This window comes from Thamnophis sirtalis, unplaced genomic scaffold, assembly GCF_051295495.1.
Source record: "Thamnophis sirtalis isolate CommonGarterSnake01/CBP01778 unplaced genomic scaffold, rThaSir2_p1.2 scaffold_5, whole genome shotgun sequence".
Classification (NCBI taxonomy): Eukaryota; Metazoa; Chordata; class Lepidosauria; order Squamata; family Natricidae; genus Thamnophis; species Thamnophis sirtalis.
The window spans coordinates 99,140,249-99,162,480 of NW_028261385.1; the positions used below are offsets into that span (position 1 = coordinate 99,140,249).

General features: G+C 39.0%; 1 protein-coding gene across 1 annotated transcript in view; it reads left to right on the forward strand.

The window, feature by feature from the left end:
• Nucleotides 1-22,232, forward strand: part of DGKQ (diacylglycerol kinase theta) — a 109,514-nt gene that overhangs the window by 7,137 nt on the left and 80,145 nt on the right. Inside the window, exon 2 of the mRNA XM_087716276.1 lies at nt 13,582-13,661. Within this exon, the coding sequence (XP_087572402.1) occupies nt 13,582-13,661 (80 nt within the window). The remainder of the gene's footprint in view (nt 1-13,581; nt 13,662-22,232) is intronic.

The following is a 22,232-nucleotide window of genomic DNA, read 5'->3' on the forward strand; positions in this document are numbered from 1 at the left end:
TTCTGACACATTTGTCACGTTCTATTTCTTCTGTAGGTTAAGTTGTCCCTTATTGTACTGTTGCCTAGATTGTTGTTCCATCTTCTCCTCTTCCTATCTCTCAAGGACATTTTCACAGACCATTACATCAAGTCACTTTCTTTCCTACTTGGAAACAGGGCTCTGGCCAGCAGTTTGGGAATGAAAAGAGCATTTTGGCCTCTGCTTGCTTGTCCCGGTTCTATGCTCTTTGGAAAGTATTCTTTTTTTTTTTTAATGTTCCATTACGCCACTTAGATGGACAGGTCATCAAAATCGTAGCATAACTGTGGGCATGGAAAAAGGGCCCTATAGGCAGCAATCAAGAAGAGTAGGTATGGGCTGTGAGACATTTCTGCCCTTGAGGTTGAAAGAAGACATACCTTTAGCTTTTAGTCCTATCCCTACAAATAAATCCCATGGCATCTCTTGGGGTTCTTTTTTGTGAGAAATCTGTGCAGCTTGGAAATATTGTTAGAAGCAGTTCATGCTTAATTGACTAACATCCCTAGTTAAGTAAAAGGTATTGGTAAAGTTTCCTCTCGCACATATGTGCTAGTCGTTCCCGACTCTAGGGGGCAGTGCTCATCTCCGTTTCAAAGGCGAAGAGCCAGCACTGTCCAAAGACATCTCCGTGGTCATGTGGCTGGCATGACTACTAGTTAAGTATATTCTATTATTTAATATTATATAATCTGTATAAACAATGCACCATTTTTGAGCTTGCTTATTTACTTGCAGACATTTAATTACCCAAACTAGGTAACATCATCAGTGCAACACCTGCAAGAAAACAAGCAAGCTCAGAGAGCAGCAAGCACTCCTCATGTCAACCCTGAGCTACAAATATTCTTCTTTATTAGCAATGCATTATTTTTCTTCTGCTATATCTTGCAAAAAGATACCTCAATCTGCTCCTTAGCCTCATCAAGACATTTTCTTGAATTCTGGTCAAAATGTAGTTGGTCTCTTTTAGTAAACAAGTACTTTATTGTTGAAGTCAAAATTTGTCTATATTTGTCTATATTCAAAAGCTTGTATTTGTCTATAAGCTACACGACAAAAGTATTTCCTAAGGTGAACATACAGCATCTATAAAAATGAGAGAGCTAAATTTAGAATCTCTGTGGGATGAGCAAGCTAGCATATGGAACTAATATAGACATTGTTCCTGTAGCATTAATACTATTTGATATGCTTGCTGTAATGCTTCAGTATGGATACTTCCTCTGGGCACAGACCTGCCAACAAGTATTCTCATCTTTCCTTTCTTCTTAATGTTTAGCTGAAGTTGCAGAGCTGAACTTTAGATGAAGTTAATTCTTTTGGATCTATTTTACATTGATAAGTGTCCTTCCTTACCACATACATATTGTTATCGTCTGTTTGTATAAAGGGAAATTTGGTAACCTTTGTAAATTCCATTAGTCAAAGTAACTAACCGAATACGGACATACCTGTGCAAGCAGAAAATGAAAGGGGTAACACATCACAGAAACATATTTGGCAGAAGTGTTTTTCTGATTTTCCTGGTGTGACCCAGCACCATAGCTTGAATCTGTTGAAGGTCCTTGTAAACGTTTAGTATTTTGTAAGTCAGTCTATAAGCCTGGGGTTCTGGTGTTAGTTGCAATGTGGAAGGATCTTATCTGCTGCAAAATTTTACTTGCGTCTTATTCATTGTATCTTCAGTTTTACAGGGGCTCTTTAAAACTCTTTAGAACTAACTGGGCTTTCTCTAACACACTATAATGGCCCCATTTATACTAGGATTCTAAAGCAGATCTGGTTGGTGTTTCATAATTAGTTCACAACATACTAGAGAATAGCAATGTATCACAGTGAACTGACAGAAGAAGGACATTCTTTGCTCTGAGGCCAAATCCACCTGAGTGGGAATATTGTATAATGCTGGTACTTAAGAGATGAAACCTGGAGAGCAGCCCGTTCTCACTGCAAATACATTTTCTAGCAATTGTAATTTTCTGGACAGCTCTCAACTAAGCCTTCTGCTCTTGCTGAGCATGCAACCAATAGTGACTGAACAAATAGTTCCATAGAAATAGCTGAATTTATAGTACTTCCAGTTTTCTAAGAAATAAAGCTATAAAAGGATTTTGCTATATAGTTAAATTGCAGTGTGGAAGTCCTTGTAAAACTGTTTGTCATGTTTTTACATTGGAGTTGCTAGGCATTTTTCACGGAAATGTGGTTGGCTTTTTCTTGAGTCTGTTTGGTTCTCTAGTCTTCACCATTTACAACAAACACACCCACACTTTTTCAGACTGCATTTTGTTTTTGTGTGACATTCTGGGAATTGTGCTCCAAAACCTGGATTGGGCCAGAACAAAGAAGAAGGCAGAACTCTCTGTGGGAGCGCCTTCCCTCTGGAATGAGCTGCCCCCGGAGCTTTGTATAATCCCTGACCTCCGGTCCTTCTGACGCGCCCTAAAAAGTTGGCTTTTCCAGCAAGCCGGCCTGGCCTGAGCAAAATAAAATAAATGATTATTGTTAATTTTAATATAATTTTTAAATGTTATTGTTAATCTTAATTGGGTTTGTTTTTGGATACTCTTATCTAATTTTCTTTTTAACTTTTGTAATATGTGTTTTTTTAATGTTGTACGCCACCCTGAGTCCTTTGGGAGAATCCCAAATAAACAAATCCAATAAACAAACAAACAAACTATGTCAAAAGCTAAGTTTTGATTTTAATTTTACTATCCTATAGTTTAAACAGACTTTCTAAATGAAATATAGTGAACACAATTCCCCTATAGAAAACATTTTTCTCTCTCCTGTCACTTGAAAAATGACTGACAGCAACTTTTTCAGAGATTCTGGCATATTATATGCAGGGTATAAAACTATTAGGTTAACCTTTTCCAATTAAATCTCATCAGTGCAGAGGTAAAATAACAACTTGTGGTCTAGTTTTGGAAAGATTTATTTGAGATTTGCTGAATGCTTTACAGAAGCGGGGCTCAGTCTTTGCGGCTTGGTGGCCTGGCTGTGGGGAGAGAGGGGAACCGGGCCATGTGAGTAGCGGGATAGCACGCTCAGCTCAACTCATGCAAGCAGCAGGCCGGCACACATGCACATGCACACAGAGCTCGACTTCAAGTTGATCTGCATGCATGCTTGCACACCTGCCTGCCTCACGCACAGCCTGGTTCTGAATCGGCCACAGCCCCCATAATGGGCCACAGCCCAGGGTTTAAGGAGCCCTCCTTTACAGCTTTTCTCTTTCTTTTCTTTCTGTCTTCCAATAAACTTGTTGTCCTTCCTCTTTCTTTCCATGTGTTGACATGAATGATGAGCAGAGTTTTCTCCATTCATTAGCAGCTGTCCATCCTTTGGGGGCCCGAAGCTCCTATGTGTTCCACCTGGGAAAGTGCAAGCCACTGCTTGCATGGTTGCCTGGAGGTGGTTGCTTCTTAAAATAGGAGACTAGATCACTGGAAAATTACAAGAATACTGTACATTTCTTTAACCCCTTTTTGTTCTTTTCAGGAAGAACTGAAACATCTCCCCAGCCAGGATTATGTATTTTCTATCAAGAAGGTTGAAGCATATACAAGAAAAAATAGATTCAGCATTAATAAAAGATTATGTTATTGTTTTTCTTGTTGAACTTGTAAACATGGTAGAACTCAGTGCAATTAGTGAATGAAAATAAAAATGTAATAGTAGCTCTTTTGAACTGCCTTTACAAGAGAAAGTTTGAACTACACCAGGCACACTTTTCTCACACCCACTCAGTGCGAAAAACTAGAACAAAATATTTAATTCTGGATATTTAGGTCTTAGAAACAATTATAACCTTTTTTCAAAAGACAGAAAAGATTGTTAACAGGGAGGAGAATGAATTCCATATTTTACATCAGATGGAAAAGATAAATACAGGTAGTCCTTTACTTACGACAGTTGGTTTAGCAACTGTTCGAAGTTACAATGGCACAATTATAACAAATTTCATTGTATTTATTTTGTACAATGGCAATAAAGGTTATACTATGCTGAAAAAAGTGACATGATCGTTTTTCACACTTATGGCTGTTGAAGCATTCCCATGGGTATGTGATTTACATTTGGACAACTGGTTCATATTTATGAAAGGTTGTGGTGTCCCGGGGTAAGTTAATCCCCTTTTGCAACATTCTGACAAGCATAGTTAATGGGAAATTTCATTGTATTTATTTTTGATTCTGATTCACTCAACAGTCGTGTTAATAACTGCAGTGATTCACTTAACAAACATGGCAAGAAAAGTCATAAAATGGAGCAAAAGTCACTTAACAAATTTCTCACTTACCAACATACATTTTAGATTCAGTTGTGGTCGTAAGTTGAGGAGTAACTGTATATTGAAAGTAGGGCTGATGTATAGTGAAATGAACTAATCCAACTTGTGTAGAATTCCATCAGCATATTTGAGATAAAATTGGGCTTTGTTTATACTTGTGACATACTGGCTAAAATGTATCAGTTTTCCAGTGTTTGAGGGGCTGCCACAAAGAAGAGTGGGTCAACTTATTTCCAAAGCACCAAAAGGCAAGACAAGAAACAGTGGATGGAAATTAATCAAGAAATCTGGAATTAAGGACTTCATAACAGTGAGAGCAATTAACCAGTGGAACACTTTGCCTTCATAAGTTGTAGGCGCTTGTCTGAAATTGTATAGGGTTTCCTGTTTGAGAAAGGGGTTGGATTAGAAAATGTACAAGGTGCCTTCCAACTGTATTTTGATTATTATCAGAATTTCCCAGTATGGTTCTTATTGTTAGCTAGATATATGGTCTGAGACACAGCTATACCGTAACTAACACTGGTAATCTATCTACAAGCTTTTTAAACCTTACCAAAAAAGGGGTTATGTGAAAGCTTTGACCAAAACTAAGATGGGTGATGGAGATCATAATATGCTATTCTGGTTGGCATATGGAAGACTGTGACTTTGAATGTAAGAGAAGTTGCATGGTAAAAGAGCATGAGTTTTAGTGAAATCAAAGAACGAAATGAAAGAAAAAAATGATATTTTCTATAATTGTGAAGGGAAGGATATATGGTAGTAGGTCTGAATAAAGGTAGCCTGATTTTGTGGAGTGGAATTGGTAAATGCAGGAAAGTGAAGGTGTGGCATTAATTATGAAAAAAAAGTCTACAATTCATGATAGAAAGTATGAATTGGCGTCAACTAGGTCAAGGGTTTTCAAATTATTTCAGGCTGCAGAACCCCTGGGTTTCTTTGGAACTCTTGATTAAGAGAGGTGGGGTACTAAGTTTCAATCGACATGCTCCATCCTTTCTGTTGTATATTTAGAGAAATGTCTATAGATGCTTGCAGCATTGAGGCAAGTTTGATGGCTGACTGTATTCCATGCTGCTTCTTTTTCTCTCTCCATTAGTCGCTTTCAGTTCTTTCCTCTTAGTGAAGCTAAGTGAAATCTAGCTAGTGAAACTCATTCAAGTCCTCAAACAACTCTGGGTTACACAGAACCCAGTTCAAACAATTCCCATGGCTGTGAATGCGTATGAAAATAGGAAGGCATTGGTTGGTGAGAGGTACATGTTGTGTTTCAGTGATATGGAGATTCGTTTGGGGAAAAATTGTGTAACATTCGGAATAAACGAGATTCAGAGAAGAAAAAAACCTGTTCCATGGGTCCCCAAACTTGGCAACTTTAAGACTTGTGGACTTTGAAGTCTTAAAGTTGCCAAGTTTGAAGACCTCTGTGTTAGACGATGAAATGAGTGGCAGGAATTAGATGAAATGTAGATAAAATAATGAGACATCCAGACTCCCAAGAATAAATGCAAAAGTAACTGTTTTTTGAATATCTGCTTAGAAGAAAATATGTTTCAAGTATATGGTGTTTACAAGTGCGAAAGGAATGAACAAAATCATGCTGATTTCATTGTTTACAGTGAAACATTAAGATAGTTAATAAAGGATATAAGAGGTTCTGAATGCCGGACAGGGTATTATCTCATAATATCAAGATTGGATCTAGAGAAAAACGACATAGAGGAAAAAGAAGTGAAAAGAAACTAGAATAGAATGACTGCAGGAAGAAAGCAGAAGAGTCCTATAAGGAACAGAGGAATATAGAATAATTTCCCAGAAGAATACATGGAAAGTGAATGTATGGGGGGGGAAAGTGCCAACTACTCCAGAGACAATAAAAGAGAATTATGTTAGAGAATGCCTCCAAAGTGTGCCTAATGAAAAGTGAAAAAGGATGTTTGATGGAATGGTGAAGGGAAACAGGCTTAGAATGGGGAAAAAAATTACACATAAGAGAATCATTGTTGCAACGAATGAGTGGAGATCTTCTGTGATTTGTATAGAAAAAATGATTGTTGTAAAGGATGTATACATCCTTTAATCAATAGCAAGGAGCTATTGATTAAAAGGAGAGAAAATGCACTGTGATTTTGATGGAGATGTAATTTTAAAAAAATGATACAATTGAATGTAACAGAAAGAAGGCACCTAAGAAGTGGGCGTGGATAGGATCAGGAATGCCTAGGTGGTGGACTTCATATCAAAGCATTTTAGGTGGCTTAATCATGCAGAAAGAATGGATGAACGAAGCCTGAATCACTAATCAAATATCTGAAGGAGAAAAGAATGAGCGAGGGGAAAACCAAGGAAGTCATGGTTGGATGGAGATAATGAGATTCTCAGAAAAAGGGTGGTAAGAAGTTCAAAGAAAAAAGGCAGTGTATGAAGTGGTGCACAGACAGGGCAGAAGCAAAGATGAAAGGTGTGGAGAGGAATAATGAAGGGCGAACCAGATTTAGCTGCATTTCCTTTTTCGTGTTTTATGGCGTATTTCCTTTGGCTTATTATTTTCTATTTTCTGTGCAAACACGGTTGAAGAATGATGCCATGCTTTAAGAAATTGACTCATTACCTGGCATGTGGCTCTAAAAGCAGCTGGATTTAAAAAAAAAACCACAATCATGCAGAATGCCAAAAGATTTTGAGATGTTTAATAGAGATAGTGTAAACCAGGGGTCTCCAACCTTGGCAACTTTAAGACTTGTGGACTTCAACTCCCAGAGTTCCTCAGCCAGCTTGCTTTAGGACTCCACAAGTCTTAAAAGTTGCCAAGGTTGGAGACCCCTGGTGTAAACAGTGCAGTTGAGTTTATTTTACACATTGTCCTTTATTTTAATGGGGAATATTTTAACTGCAATCTTTAAACAGTTAACTATAGAGGTTATAGCTTTTCTGATATTTTACATGACTTTTCAATGGCTTGCATAATATTACCTGTTTTAGTTACTGTGATGTTTGAATTTAATTGTCAAAAGCCAAATTGAAGATAAGCTGAAGACAAAGATTTCCCCCTGTTCCCACCATGTGAGATGGGAGTTAGGCATTTAAACACAACAAAATAGGTCCCATTATTCTTTTGTTCCTTTTCCTTTATGCATACACAAGGTGTTCAAGTTTCTGGAGAGGGCTGAATGAGTATGAGTCATCCTCTCTAATTTTCTTTCAGAAATATATATCTAGTTGCTAGCAATTAAGCAGGTACAGCATCGACTAAGAAAAAATAGTGTGAAGTGAAAAATTCTGCAATTTACCGTATCTTAAGTCAGGGATGTCACAGAGTGGATGGAAGCTCTTCTTTACATCTTCTAGGTGGGTTCTAAAAGTAGCTGAAGCATTGAGGTAAAAAACCAGTGCCAAATGCTATGCAAATTCATAGGGAAAATTCATCTTTTAAATTCTACTCTTAACCTGGGCAACTTTTAAGATGTGTGAACTTCAACTCTCAATGTATTTCCTGAGGGCTGAGGAATTTGGGGGAATTGAAGTCCACACATCTTAAAAATTTGCTCAGATTGAGGAACACTGGTGTAATGGATTTATGTGTCGACTCTTTTTGTGTGTCTTTCCTGCTCTCATTTTGTCCTGTATCTACGTATATTTATCTGTGGGCACTGGGAAAGCATAGGCTGGGTTGCACATGCTCTTAGAAGTGGTGGGTTGCAGGTGGTACGCCCCAGTACGGGCGTACCGGATCCTGCCCGGAGCACCGGATACTGTTTTGGTACGGTGCTCAGGAGAGCCCACCCACCCGCCCAAGCTCCTTACCTGTGCTTTAAGCCTTTGGCGCTTCCGCGCATGTGCATGGTGCGTACGGTGCCTGTGTGCTGCTCTGCCGAGCAGCTGGAGCATCGTAGAGGCTTGCGGAAGCTTTACAGGCAAGTATGGAAGCCACCACTGGCTCGGAGTCATATGACAGGAAGGAGGAAGGGCGGGGACTTAGAATGGAGAGTTTGTCAGTAGTATTCCAAATTTCCCCGCAAGGCTTTTTTTATGGGATGAATTGGAGGGGGGGGGGGAAGGATTTTTCTGAAATATTTTTCTGCACAGCATCAAGCCAGATCTGCCATTGGTTTTTCTTTAGCCAGGTTCTCCCACCATTGCATGTGGTCGTCAATTTACAAGCAAAAATTACAACAGACCTGTCCAAGGCTACTTATGACACAAATTGGAAGTTCTGATGGTTGCTCTCTCCATGTGGTCATATTTGGGCACTTGGAAGCTAGCTCACATTAATCCACATGACCGTGATTTGCTAAGTTTTTTGCTGGACAGCAATGTCTATTTGTGATTTCTGGTAACCAGTTTTTACTTCTGATTTCTGGTAAATACCACCTGTTGCAGACACCATAGCATTCACTTAAACAACTGCAATGATTCACTTAATGAACACTACCAAAAAGTTGTAAAATAGGGTGAGGTGACCTGCTTAACAACTGGCATGACTTACCCAATGTAATTCTAGGCTCAATTACGGTTGTAAGTTGAATATCTGTATCAGCTTTTCAGGATTTGGCAACTTATTCTGCTGATAGACAGGCAGGTGGACAGTAAGTCAGATTTCTTAAGCCCCTATATTTAATTTCTTTCCAACTTTCAGTTGGGGTGGGAAAGATATGTCATAATTTTTTGAGCTCCATATATTTTTCATAGAAAAACTGTTCCATAAGAGTTGGGAAAACTCTTGAGCTATGTGCCACGGGAAGCAGTTGGAAGACCTTGCCAATTTCATTCAATCAGAATACAGCTGAAAGGCACTTTGGAGGTCTTCTAGTTTCAACTCCCCGCTTAAGCAGGAGACCTTGCCTATACCATTTAAGACAAGTGACTATCCAGTCTTTTCTTTAAAACCTCCATTGATGAAGCACCCACAGCTTCTGAAGGCAAGCTCTACCAGTTAAATGTTCTCACTTAGGAAGTTTCTCCTTAATTCCAGGTTGCTTCTCTGCTTGATTGGTTTCCATCCATTGTTTCTTGTCTTGCCTTTTATGTACTTCACTGGAAAAAGCTTCATGGCATTTACTGCTTTAAGACAACTATTTGTGAAACAGGAAACAGTGCAAAATTTATTAAACAAACAAGGGGTTTTGTGAAATGTAGCCAGAATCAGTGTTGTTTTTCTTTCGAACTTTGTCAGCATCTATAGCTTAAAATAATAATAATAATTTATTAAATATATCTGACCCCCCTCCCTCAACACCTAGCACCTCCAAGCAGTTTTAAAGTAATTAAACTTTAAAGTATTTAAAATTATGGGAGTAATTTAAAAAAAATTAAACAACTGACTTGTCTGTTTTAAAGTAATTAAAATTATGGACATAATTTTTAAAATTGAATTCTAGCCCAAGTTAATATTTAAACAACTATTTGTTGCATGTCTCGTGCTGAAATTAAGTTCTGCATAACTGGATATAATTGCCTACTACTTTATCCTAGATTAGCACAGAAAATGTAGCTGACTGTGACATTGCCCTGGTTTATATAACAAAGGAATATTTTGGGGAACTCATCAGTAAAATATCAGTTAATTAGGAAACTGCTGAATATAGTGATTTAAGAACAAAGCCCTACCACTTCGCTTGGGATTACATTTGATTGCCAGAGTGAGGTATGTTCATGTAAATAAAAAGCGAAAGGGATGAAAATCATAGGGTGGTTCTTTGGTTTGGGAAATACTACAGAAAAAATAGAGATTTCTTTAATTCATATTGGATGATTTGGAGTCCAGAGCAAGATCTTGTGACGTAGTGTAATCTTGTAGCTGATTGTTTGTGGGTGTTTTATTTTTATATCAGCGATTCTCCAGAAGAGCATTGCAATATGTTGTTGTCTTTGTTAGTTGCAAAGTCGTGTCTGACCCATCGTGACCCCATGGACAAAGTTCCTCCCGGCCTTCCTGTCCTCTACCATCCTCTGGAGCCCATTTAAACTCACATGGACTGCTTCGGTGACTCCATCCAGCCACCTCATTCTCTGTCGTCCCCTTCTTCTTTTGCCCTCAATCTTTCCCAGCATTAGGCTCTTCTCCAGAGAGTCCTTCCTTCTCATTAGGTGGCCAAAGTATTTGAGTTTCATCTTCAGGATCTGGCCTTCTAAAGAGCAATCAGAGTTGATCTCCTCTAGGACTGATCAGTTTGATTGTCTTGCAGTCCAAGGGACTCGCAGTAGTCTTTGCCAGTACCATAGTTCAAAGGCCTCAATTCTTTGGCACTCAGCATTTCTTAGAGAATGAGTTGAGGAATGTACACCCAGATATTTTAACACAGTGTTTCTCAACCTTGGTAACTTAAAAATGTGTAGATTTCAATTCCCAGGATTCCCCACCAGACATGCACCCATGGAGAGACATTTTTCTTTCTCTGCCCTTTCATCCAGCCATTATGGATGAAACCTACATCTGTATATATATATATATGTAAAATATGTTAATTTTGTAGCTTTTGTCTAAAATATATATATTTTAAAAATGTGGGTAGTTATGGCAATATTCTCTTGTTTCATTTAATTGTTTTTAAAAATGATAGTAATGTGTCATTTCTTCTGAGGTCATTCACTATATCAGTGATGGCTAACCTTTTTGTTGTCGTGTGCTGAAAGTGCCCACGCATGCTGCACCCATAATGCAATGTGCGTGTGACACTACCACCCCCGTGACTCCCTCCACACATCTGCCCAACCCTCCCTTGCCAGTTTTTGGCTTCCAGGTTGGTGCAGGAGGCTTTCCAGGCCCAAAATGTGGCATGGGGTGCTGCGCGAGACCCCAAAATACAATGCAAGCACCTCCCGTGCATGTGCCCTTTCTCCCATGCATGCATGCACACGGCCCCCACATGGTCCCCGCACATGTGTGGCAGAGACCCAAAGACCAGCTGGCCGGCAGGAGACGTGTTCGCATACGGGCTGGAATGGGCCAAGGCTGGCGTCCCCGCAGAGAGGGCTCTGTGTGCCACCTGCATGCCATAGGTTCACCATCATGGCACTATATTATAGAAAAATAGCCTGTTGTTCATTAATAACTGTGAGAAGAAGGTCTTAGAAAAGGATCTTGATTAAGAACTTCTGTCAAAATCATGCTAATAAATAAACAATGAGTAAATTTATACTTAAAATGGCACATTTATAAAGTATTGTAAACTTGCTTTTCCAAACATTTCAACAGAAGTTGTGTTTATTTCAGACTTATTTCCTAAGCCAGACAAAAATATTAGTCTTTGTTTTGACATTACAAAACTATTCTTTTGGATATAGCAAGCTTTAAAATTTGCCCTTTTTGATTGCCAAATTATTCCTGTTCCATAGCAACCCTTTTTATGAAATCAAGTTTGGAATAGGATTTTTCAACTTTTAGCTTCTAATGGAGAAAGCCGGAAGCCTCACCCCTCTTGAACCAGGGATTCCAGATCTTTTTTTTTTAATGAACAGGTTCTGCATCCTGTAAGAATTTAAAACCTCTTGGTTTAAAGTGTTACAGCAAAGAATAACATCTATGCATTTTAAGACTTTAATACCTTTTCCTCTATTCTGCTTTTGGCTTTCTTGCATTACATTTCAGAGTTCTCAAGTGATTACCCAAACCAAGCACTTTTACAAAACTTTATGTTATCCACTTTTTGCTTGTTACTTTAGCTGGCAGAGAATTTAATCAGCATGACGTAAAACAAATTGGAAAGGAAAAATTAACTGTTCCAGTACTTCACCTTAACATCTAGAAATCAGGAAAAAAAAATGCCTTTCTATTTAGTAACTGATAATTTCAGGACTTTATATGTTATGCTGAAGAGATCACAGAATGAGAAAAAATATCCTTTATGCAAAATGCAAACTTAATACCCTGTTTCCCTGAAAATAAGACCTCCCCAGATAATAAGCCCAATTGGGCTTTTGAGCACATGTGCTAAAATAAGCCCTTCCTGAAAATATTGCAACACAGCAGCAGCCATGAGGTGACCATGCTTGCCGCCTCTTGCACCTCAAAAATAACAAGACCTCCCCGAAAATAAGGCCAAGCGCTTATCTTGAGGGTCAAAAGAAAATAAGACCATGCCTTATTTTTGGGGAAACATGGTATAAACATATCAAGACTATTTAAAAGGTCTACTTTATTTTTATAACCAGAAAATTGACTTCTTAAAGTTAGTTTTGTGTAATGAGACAAGTTACATTTATATTGCTCTTTATTTTATATTTATGTCCATACTCACAGTTGTAAAACAAACCTGCTGGAAATTTGGAGAGATTAGGTTTTCATCTGCGTAATTTGAGTTTATATTGCCACATATATTAATTCTTTTACTTGTAGTTTGAAGAGCATAGAATGCTGTGAAAGAGATAGATTCAAGGTCAGTTTAGAAAAAGAAACTGAAAATAAAACATTCAAGATTATAATGCTAATCTTAAAACAATGGTGTACTAGAAAATTATGTATACCTCTGGTTCATGGGTATCAGACAAAATCTCTCTATATAAAAGCGAAATGCCAATCGTGCTTCATCACAAAATCTCCAAAACTGTAAAGCATACAAATCTGAAATTTGGCATGTATGTTCCTCTTGGCTTCTAGGTGCTCGCTAAGAAAGGATTTGTCGAAATGACCATCAGATCATTAGTATTTCTTATACAGTATTATATTAACACTCTGATGCTAAGGGGTTAGATATTCTACTCCCTTTCCCCACTGTTCTGTTCCAACTGCCAGTTGCAACTGGGTGCTGGTGGGATTAAAGGGCTTAAACCCATCTAATTTATTATTGTTAGACTTACAATAATGTCTTAATCTGTAACAGAAGCTTAGTTTACCATCTCTAATGAAATAATACAGTGCCTCTATAAACTCCTCATTAATTTTCAAATTTAAATGTCAATTTATCAAGCCCGATCACATAGTTTCATAGCGAAGCATGGGTGTGCAACTAGATGTATAGAAAATTAATTTAAAGAATGAGGGAGTTGAAACAGTTTTTCCATGTGGAAAGACCATAATTCTTCCAAGGATATTTCATGGATTTTTATTCATTGAGTAAAGATAATAATAAGCTTTTTTCCATGTTTCATATTACCTGCACTAAGCAGGAGACAATAAAGCTAATTGGCAGGAGAATCAATACAGGTAAAATAATGTATTAATTCATACAACACATTATTGAATGGTAATGAATGGACTAAGTGGGACCTTTGTCTGTTTCTTAATACAAATTGACATGTATATTTGTTTTCCACAGTTTGCAATTTTATGTCTCATGAGAAGTGCCTGAAGTATGTGAAGATACCTTGCTCATCTGTCGCTCCAAGTCTCGTAAGGGTAAGTTGCTCATGCTTTGGGAAAAGCTAACTATTCAGTGGGGTGTAACTGGACAGCTGGTGCATGAGAGATTCGGGTTCTAGTCTTATCATCAGCCACAAGAAGCTGACTGGGTGACTTTGAGTCAGTCACTTTCTCCAGTGCAACTATTTCATAGAGTTGCTGTTGTGGAAATAGTGGGTGGAGGTGCTATGTTTCCTGGGCTCACACAAATTTGCCTTGCACAGCTAATAAACTATATGTGAGAAAAGAAACATTTTGTTTAAGTTCTCCCTGATAAATGCTGTATAGGGCTCCATGACACAATTTGCCCTTTGACTCTTGATAGCAACACAGCCATACTATCCAATTCATCTCATATCATTCTTACGAAAAACCTTTTCTTTTCACTTCTTTTTGGCTGTCATGTTAATGAAAACAATCACAATAAATGTTTTTTTGATTATCACATGTTTATGAAGCAGACAATCACTACGTTATCTTTGCCCCTCAATTGGATCAGTTGGATGGTTTATGTTCTGTGAGACCCAACAAGCCATGGTTGACTATCCTGGCTTAACATTACACACAAAAATGGGCAGCATGCTATGTTAATGTATACAGTCAGTGTTATATAATGTTGAATAAACAGTTATATAAATAAACAAATAAACAGTATCCTGCAAAAGTATATCCATTTAAGGATATACTTTTTTCAATATTTTCTATGCCTGGAAATATTTCTTCCATTTTTAATGTAAATATGTTGTTAGTTTTAGTTACTAGAACCCTAATTAATGCTAATAGAAAGTTTACTTTCTGATATATAAATGTAATCAAAGTATCCTCATTTATCCAGAATTATAGTCATAATTTTGATAATTCTGGGATTTTAGAAGTGTTGTACTTGCAAGTCATTGTAAGCCATGATGATCAAAATGAAAATGAAGAGAAACATTTTGGTATATATGTATGGAGTTTGGCCACGTACTAGTTTACCTAAACCTAAGCCAAAATTGGCATTTTTCTTTTTGTGTTGCATAATATATGAAATCATGTTTTATGTATTAGTGCTGTGTGGGAACTAGAGTACCAGGGCAAACTATTAAAAATAATGCCTTAAAAAATACTGATTTATTTTTGCGGGGAATTCATCCCTGATATGAAATTAGTTAATATCAAATGGACATACCCATATATACAAGAATACAAGCCAATCATTCAGTTTAAACAATTGCTATTTATTAAACTACTATTTATGGGGATTTTTGTTGAGTAAGTTATTGGTGGTGGCAATTGGTGTTATAACCAAATCAAGAATGGTTTGAGATCCCCAACTGACTTTCCTGTCTGGTGATAAAGGTTGAAGAAAATCTTTAGATGATAGAATTGTATCACTGGAATGAATACAGGTAGTCTTTTTGTTTTGATTATTATGCTACTTATAAGCTATATTTTTGATTGAGGAGGTCGTATCCTCCCTCCACCCATCCAGTAACTTATTTAAGAGAAAAATAGACTGATAAACATTGAAATGGTAGTAGATGTGATGTGGATATAGAAGATCATAGGTTTAATCTTGTGACATTTTTGAAGGTTTTGGACTCCTCAGCACTAGAAGATATCATGAAAAGTCTCAGCTGCTTCTGTTTATTAAAATGAATCTCCTCCAAATCAACTTTAATTCCTAATGACTTCATGGATATCTTGGCCACAGTAAGGAAGTGGCTTGTTATTACCTTCTTCGGAGATATTTCTCAACTGCTCTATTTTAGTATCCATTCAAATACTATCCAGACTTAATGCTGTTTGCTTTCCAAGCCAAGATGTGGTCCCTATTAATTATATTTTCCTAATGAAGTATCTTCTTTGGTAGAGAACAGCTCTGGATTAGCTTCATGAAGCAGATAGTCAACTTGGTTCTTAATACTTAAAAAAATAACGGAATGCTTAATGGCAATTTATTTTGTGAGTGAGAAATGTTTATTTATATACTCTAATCCCATTCCAGATTATATAAAGTGGCTATTTTGGGAAGATGTGGCACATGAAGGGTGTTAAAGACATTTTTTCTGATGGATTCTTAGACCATTTTAAAATTGCAAATCATAAATTGCATTTTTAAATTATAATTTCAAGGTTGATGAAAATCTGGCAATGGATCAATTTCAACTAAATTTTTAGCTCAAGTTAATTGAAACTGGACCATTTCTGTATCTTCCTGAACATGTCGCTCTGAAGCAGGATATGGAATTCAAGGTCAAATGAAGTCTTGTGAACTCAGATGGTTGGCATGAATAAGATAAGTTTTGTGTCAACAACTTTCAGAGAATTATGGAGTTAGCATACTATGACTAATCTTTGTTGCTTGGACTTAGTTACAAGCTGGCTCTAACTCATGATGTTTAAGAAGCTTTTTGTGAACAGCTTGTATTTGTAAGTTTCAATGGCTATTTTTGATTCTTCTTGGGGATTCCTTCTCAAATAATGTTGAATTCAAAAGTCAATTCATGACTTTGTGATATTGGTTTGACTGAAACTTATGCCACGGCTGCTTTAAAACAACTTTTATTGTAGGTACACTGCTCTTCTTCAATATTTTCAGTGCTGCTGAACACTTTCCCTCCTTGATAATTATTTAATTGCTCTAACACAATTGGATGAGTGCTGCTTCTAAATGTACCTAATATTTATTGTGAAGGAGGTAAATTAATGGAACAGTACCATTTTTATTTGTTTATAATTATTCTTAAATGGATGTAAATGGATTGCTTTCAGAGTGCTGCAAAATATTCTAATAAACTATAGCATTTAAATAGAACTTTGCACCTGAAAACATAGCACTTGATTAAGCTTTGACTGAAACATCACAAGATATCATTCAGGGTATTTTGATAAGAAGAACATCTTGAAGTGAGAAAGCTCATTTTGGTGTGGATCAGTTGTTTAGGCAGACTGTTGACTGTACATACTGGTATATCCCCAATTGCCCCTTTGTAGCTTTGATTTCTGGATTGGGTGAGACCTATATTTTCAGTCCATTTTTATTGTTTCAATGGAAAAGAGTTAAGATTTCTCTTTTCAATTCCCAAACAAACAAACAAACGGGCTAATTCCTGATTTCTCAAATTCTAACCTGTGTGTTGCAAACCCTGGTTTTGAGTATTCAGAATAATGTCAAAAAAACTGAGCTTGAGACAGGACTTGTGCCATTCACTTTTTTAACGCATGTGGTTGAATTCTGCCATTGTATCTTTGTGTTTTCAAGATCATTCTTAGTTCTTTCCAAACAAAACTCCTTCCAAATAAGATCAGAAAAGACACAGCTGTTCTTCTGCACTTTGTTCAAGACTAAAGGAAATAAGCTTTGAGAAAGTTGGCACATATTCAACTTTTTTTTTAGTTACCCTAATGTTGAAAAACTTTGACTATGGCTGTTTCATCTGTTTTTCAGAAACTAGATTATCTTCATTTTTGATAGACTGTTCAAGACAGTCCATTAATTGGATCCTGTGGGAGAGTTAAATTGGTTTCAAATCCTGCATTCATTTTCCTCCTCTTTAGAGGGACAGGGAATGAGGACTGGATTGTTAATGTATATACCATCCACAGAGTTATATACAGGAACTATTTTTATAATATGTTAAGGTCTGGTTTAAAATTTTAAAACCATGCCTATATGTATATGTGTGTGTGTGTGCATTGTATGTCTTTGCATTACATATCCCAACAACTATGCAACAATTTAATAATGTGTTGTATTACTGGAATATTTTTGTGTTCAGTTATTTATGCAAATAGAATATTATTCTATGCTAAGATGAGGCTGTGTTTCTCAGCCTGTATCTACAACTTTGACCTGTATCTAGCATTGTTACCTGGGGAATTCTGGGAATTGAATTCTATACCTCTTGAACTTGCTAAGGTAGAGAAACTCACTTGAGGAATCTGATCTAAAGGTCCACAATGTATGTTTATGCTGATTTGTATACTGTTTTCATGATCTATTATCCATAAAATGCTCATATAACTGAAGTATATTTGTTTAGCAGATGGTCAGTTTCAAAAGATTATTATCAATGCCTTTTTGCTAAAGTCTAAGGCCTTGGATGACAATAATGTTTTGTTGGGAAGGGTTTTTTCTCTCTCAAATAGGAGAAAAAAGTATGATTATTTTTTTTATTCTTATTTAGAATAAGAAGAGATGTTTTAATGCTTCAGTGGACATTTCCCTTCTTTGTACCACCTCCGTTGATATTCAGTACAAGTAGTCCTCAACTTACAACAGTTCATTTAGTGACCGTTCTAAGTTACGATACCGAAAAAGTGACTTATGACCATTGTAGCATCCCCATGGTCACATGATCAAAATTGAGATGCTTGGCAACGGGTTCATATTTATGAAGGTTGCAGTGTCCCGGGGTCATGTGATCACCTTTTGGGATTTTCTGACAAGCAAAGTCAATGGGGAAGCCAGATTCATTTAACAGCCCTGTTACTAACTGTAGTGATTCACTTAACAACTGTGGTAAGAAAAGTTATAAAATGGGACAAACTCACTTAACAAATGTTTCACTTAACAACATGAATCAATTGTGGCTGAAAGTCAAGGACTACCTGTATATAGTTGCACTTGAGCCTTTGTGTTAGGTTTCTATTTTTATTTTCCAACATTTCTGGAAAAGAGATTTTGACAGGAACCTTCCCTATTTGCTTTACCTGGCAAGACAAAACAAAACAAAAAGAGCTATTGAATGGTTATTCAAAGTTCTGCCATTGAATTAGCCTGTTTAGTAAAATACTAAACTATTACTATTACGGGTATTTACTCTTGAAAAAAAATGAGACAGCAATCGGCTGAGGGGCTTTGGGTAGATCTTTCTACTGCTGGTCGTAGTTTTCATCTGCCTATCAGAAACTGGTCACTCCAGTTGTGGGGTCCATTTCCAATTCTTGCTTTTCCTTGGCCATATGCTTTCTGTGGCAAGTTTGGTTTGTCTTAACAAAGCTCTTGTTTTTATTGGAAGATGGGTGACATATTTGTAGCAGCTTAGTGGTACCGCTGGGAGTAGATGAACACATTGAACTGGGAGTTCTCCATAGTGAGGGGGAAGGAGTATCCAGAATGGGGTTGACCTTGTCCTCTCATGATTGGAAGAGTCAGATAAGCTCTTTGGGCAACGCCCCCTGGCCACCAGGTATTCCCCATATTTGACTCATCCACTCACTGGAAAGCAATAGCAGTTCGACTTATATACCGCTTCATAGGGCTTTCAGCCCTCTCTAAGCGGTTTACAGAGTCAGCATATTGCCCCCAACAACAATCCGGGTCCTCATTTTACCCACCTCGGAAGGATGGAAGGCTGAGTCAACCCTGAGCCGGTGAGATTTGAACAGCCGAACTGCAGAACTGCAGTCAGCCTGCAGTGCTGCATTTAACCACTGTGCCACCTCGGCTCTAAAGGTTGCACCACTCTGGACCTCCAATAATTTACAAAGGATTAAGGAAAATAAGCTTCAACCCGGCGAATCCTGCCTCCCTACATCGCGCACAGCCTCCTCCTACAAGGACTGGACTGCCACAAGCCCCCTGGGGCAGCACGCTGCCCTGGCCACTGAGTGAGATGGAGTCACTCAGTGAGGACCTTTGCCGGGCAAGCAGGAGAACAGGGCACAAGCCTCTTGCAGGCAAGCCCTTGCCGCAAAGGCTTCTCAGGAGCAGGAGCGCTCCTCCGCTCCCCTCAGGGGTTGAGCCACGAACCGCGGGTTGTTAAAACGCCCTGGAGAGCCTGCGCTGGCAGTGATTACCAGTAAACAAGCTGAGAGCTGGAGAGGCTCAGAAAGAGCTGCGGGAGGCAGGGGGAGGTGAGAGAGAGAGCCTCCAGTGGCAGCGGCAGCCACATGGCAGCCTGCAAAGGCACAAGCCATTTCCATGTGTTCCAGCAAAGAGGAGCCTTTTGAATTTGGAGCCGGGGCCATCTTGAAACCACGTGGTCCAAGATGGCGGCCCCCAGCAGTTCTGAGGAGGCCGGCAGGAGCCCAGCTCTCAGCCCTGCAGCAACAACCACTACCGGAGGCTCTGAGGAGCCCTTAAAAAGGTTAGAGACCATCGCAGAGGCATTAGCCAAGGGCGGGGGAGGCAGGCAAAGGCCAAAAGGAGGCATATCTCCATCAAGGGGGGTTAAAGAGGCAAGCGGTGGATCAATTCCTCCCTCCCCCCAGCCTACTTCCAAGTAGGAAATGCAGAGGCAGCTGCCACAAGGCCAGCAGCAGGAGGAGTCCCTCCCCACGCCCCTGGAAACTGAGGAAAGATCACTAGTTTTCTCTTCAGGCAGCAATGACTTTGTCATCTGGGTTTCAGCAACCTTGCTTTCAGGATTTATGCAAACCCTATTCTGCCCCTTTCTGAGTCTCAGGAGAATTCCAGAGGCTTCTCCTTTAAGAACACTCCCCTTTAAATGGGAGAAAGAAGGGGGGGCGAGAAGGCTCTCAGTAGGAGGCCAGCAGCTCTTAGTAGCACAAGCTGTGTTTTTTGTTGCTCATTCGTGAGGGCGGGGCTATCGTATTTGCCCCACAGAGCCATTTGGGAAGAAGGGGGAGGAGAGGCCCCATGTGGCCCAAGATGGCAGCCCCCTGCAGCTGGGAAAACACAAGCAGAAATCAGCCCTCACTGCTAAAGGCTGCAGCTCTCAATGGAGGGACAGAAGAGCCTCCAATCAGATTAGAGATTACCCCTGAAGTCTTTCCAAGGGTGGGGGCGACTAGGCAAAGAGCAAAATACAATGCAATACAATACTATTGTATACAATACAATAGCAGAGTGGGAAGGGACCTTGGAGGTCTTCTAGCCCAACACTCTGCCTAGGCAGGAAATCCTATATCATTTCAGACAAATGGCTATCCAACAGCTTAAAGACTCCCAGGGTTGGGGCATTCACAACTTCTGGATTAATTGTTCTAATTGTCAGGAAATTTCTCCTCCGTTCTAAGTTGCTTCTCTCCTTGATTAGTTTCCACCCATTGCTTCTTGTTCTGCACTCAAATGCCTTGGAGGATAGTTGGGCTGCCTCCTCTCTGTGGCAATCCCTGAGATATTGGAACACTGCTATCACGTCTCTCCTAGTCCTTCCTTTCAGTAAACTAGACATACCCAGGTCCTGCAACCGTTCTTCATAGGTTTTAGCCTCCAGTCCCCTGATCCCCTCTGTTGCTCTTCTCTGCACTCTTCCTAGAGTCTCCATATCCTTTCTACATCATGGTGACCAAACTGAATGCAGAATTCCAAGTATGGCCTTACCAAGGCCTTATAAAGTGGTATTAACACTTCACGTGAGCTTGATTCTATTCCTCTGTTTATGCAGCCTAAAACTGTGTTGGTCTTTCTGGCAGCTGCTGCACACTGCTGGCTCATATTTAAAGGGTTGTCCACTAGGACTCCAAGATCCCCCTCACAGTTACTACTGTGGAGCAAGGTATTCTGTACCTGTGCATTTCGTTTTTGTTGCCTAAAGGTAGAACCTTACTTCATTGAATCTCATTTTCTTAGACATTGCCCAATGTTCAAATGTATCAAGATCCTTCTATATCTTTAGCCTGTATTCTGGAGTGTTAGCTACTCCTGCCAGCTTGGGGTCATCTGTAAATCTGATGAGTCCCCCCCACCGATCAGCATTTAACAAACAGAGAGCTAACAGTCATTCTGGCTCCTTCTTATGACCGCTTGAGATAACAGCAGTACTTAAAGAAACAGCACTACTATCATGACATATATAGTGTTAACCCAACTGTCAGCTTACATACCTAATACCCTCATCAAATTCACTGATGAAGATGTTGAAGAGCATTGGGCCCAACACAGAGCCTTGGGATGCTCCACTGCATACTTCCCTCCATGAAGAGGCAGTTCCATCGAGGAGTACAGGTCTGTGCGGTTGGTCAACCAGTTACAAAGCCATCTGGTGTGACAATGTCTAACCCACATTCTTCTACTTTATCTAGTAGTAGGTTATGGTCTACCTTATCAGGACTTGCTGAAATCCAAGTAAATTATATCAGTGGCATTCCTATGGTCCACTAGTGTTGTCACTAGTGGACCATAGGACCATAGTGTTATCTAAGAAGGCAATATGGCTAGCCTGGCATGATCTGTTTTTGACAAACCCATGTTGGCTTTGGGCTCTTGATCTGTTTTCTCCCTTTCTGAAGAGGGGAACTACATCAGCAATCCTATGGTAGTTCTCCGGTACTCCAGGATCTCTGATAGATATAGTTCAGTTGTTTGGAGATCTCGTCTGCCAGTTCCTTCAGATTCCTGGGGTGTAACCCATCTGGTCCTGGGAATTGGACCTTGGCTAGGGCAGACACGTGCTCACTTACCATTTTCTTCCCTATCTCATTTTGGGTTCCTAATCTGATTTTTGGGGTGCTGTTCTTGATAGGTTGGACTGTTTTATCCCTTTGGGTAAAGACAGATGCCAAACATGAGTTAAATAGTTCTGCTTTACCCCTGCTGCTTGTCACCTTCTGGCCACTTTCTCCCAGCAAGGGACCAATCATTTCCTTAACATTTCCTTGTTTTTAACATGTGGGAAG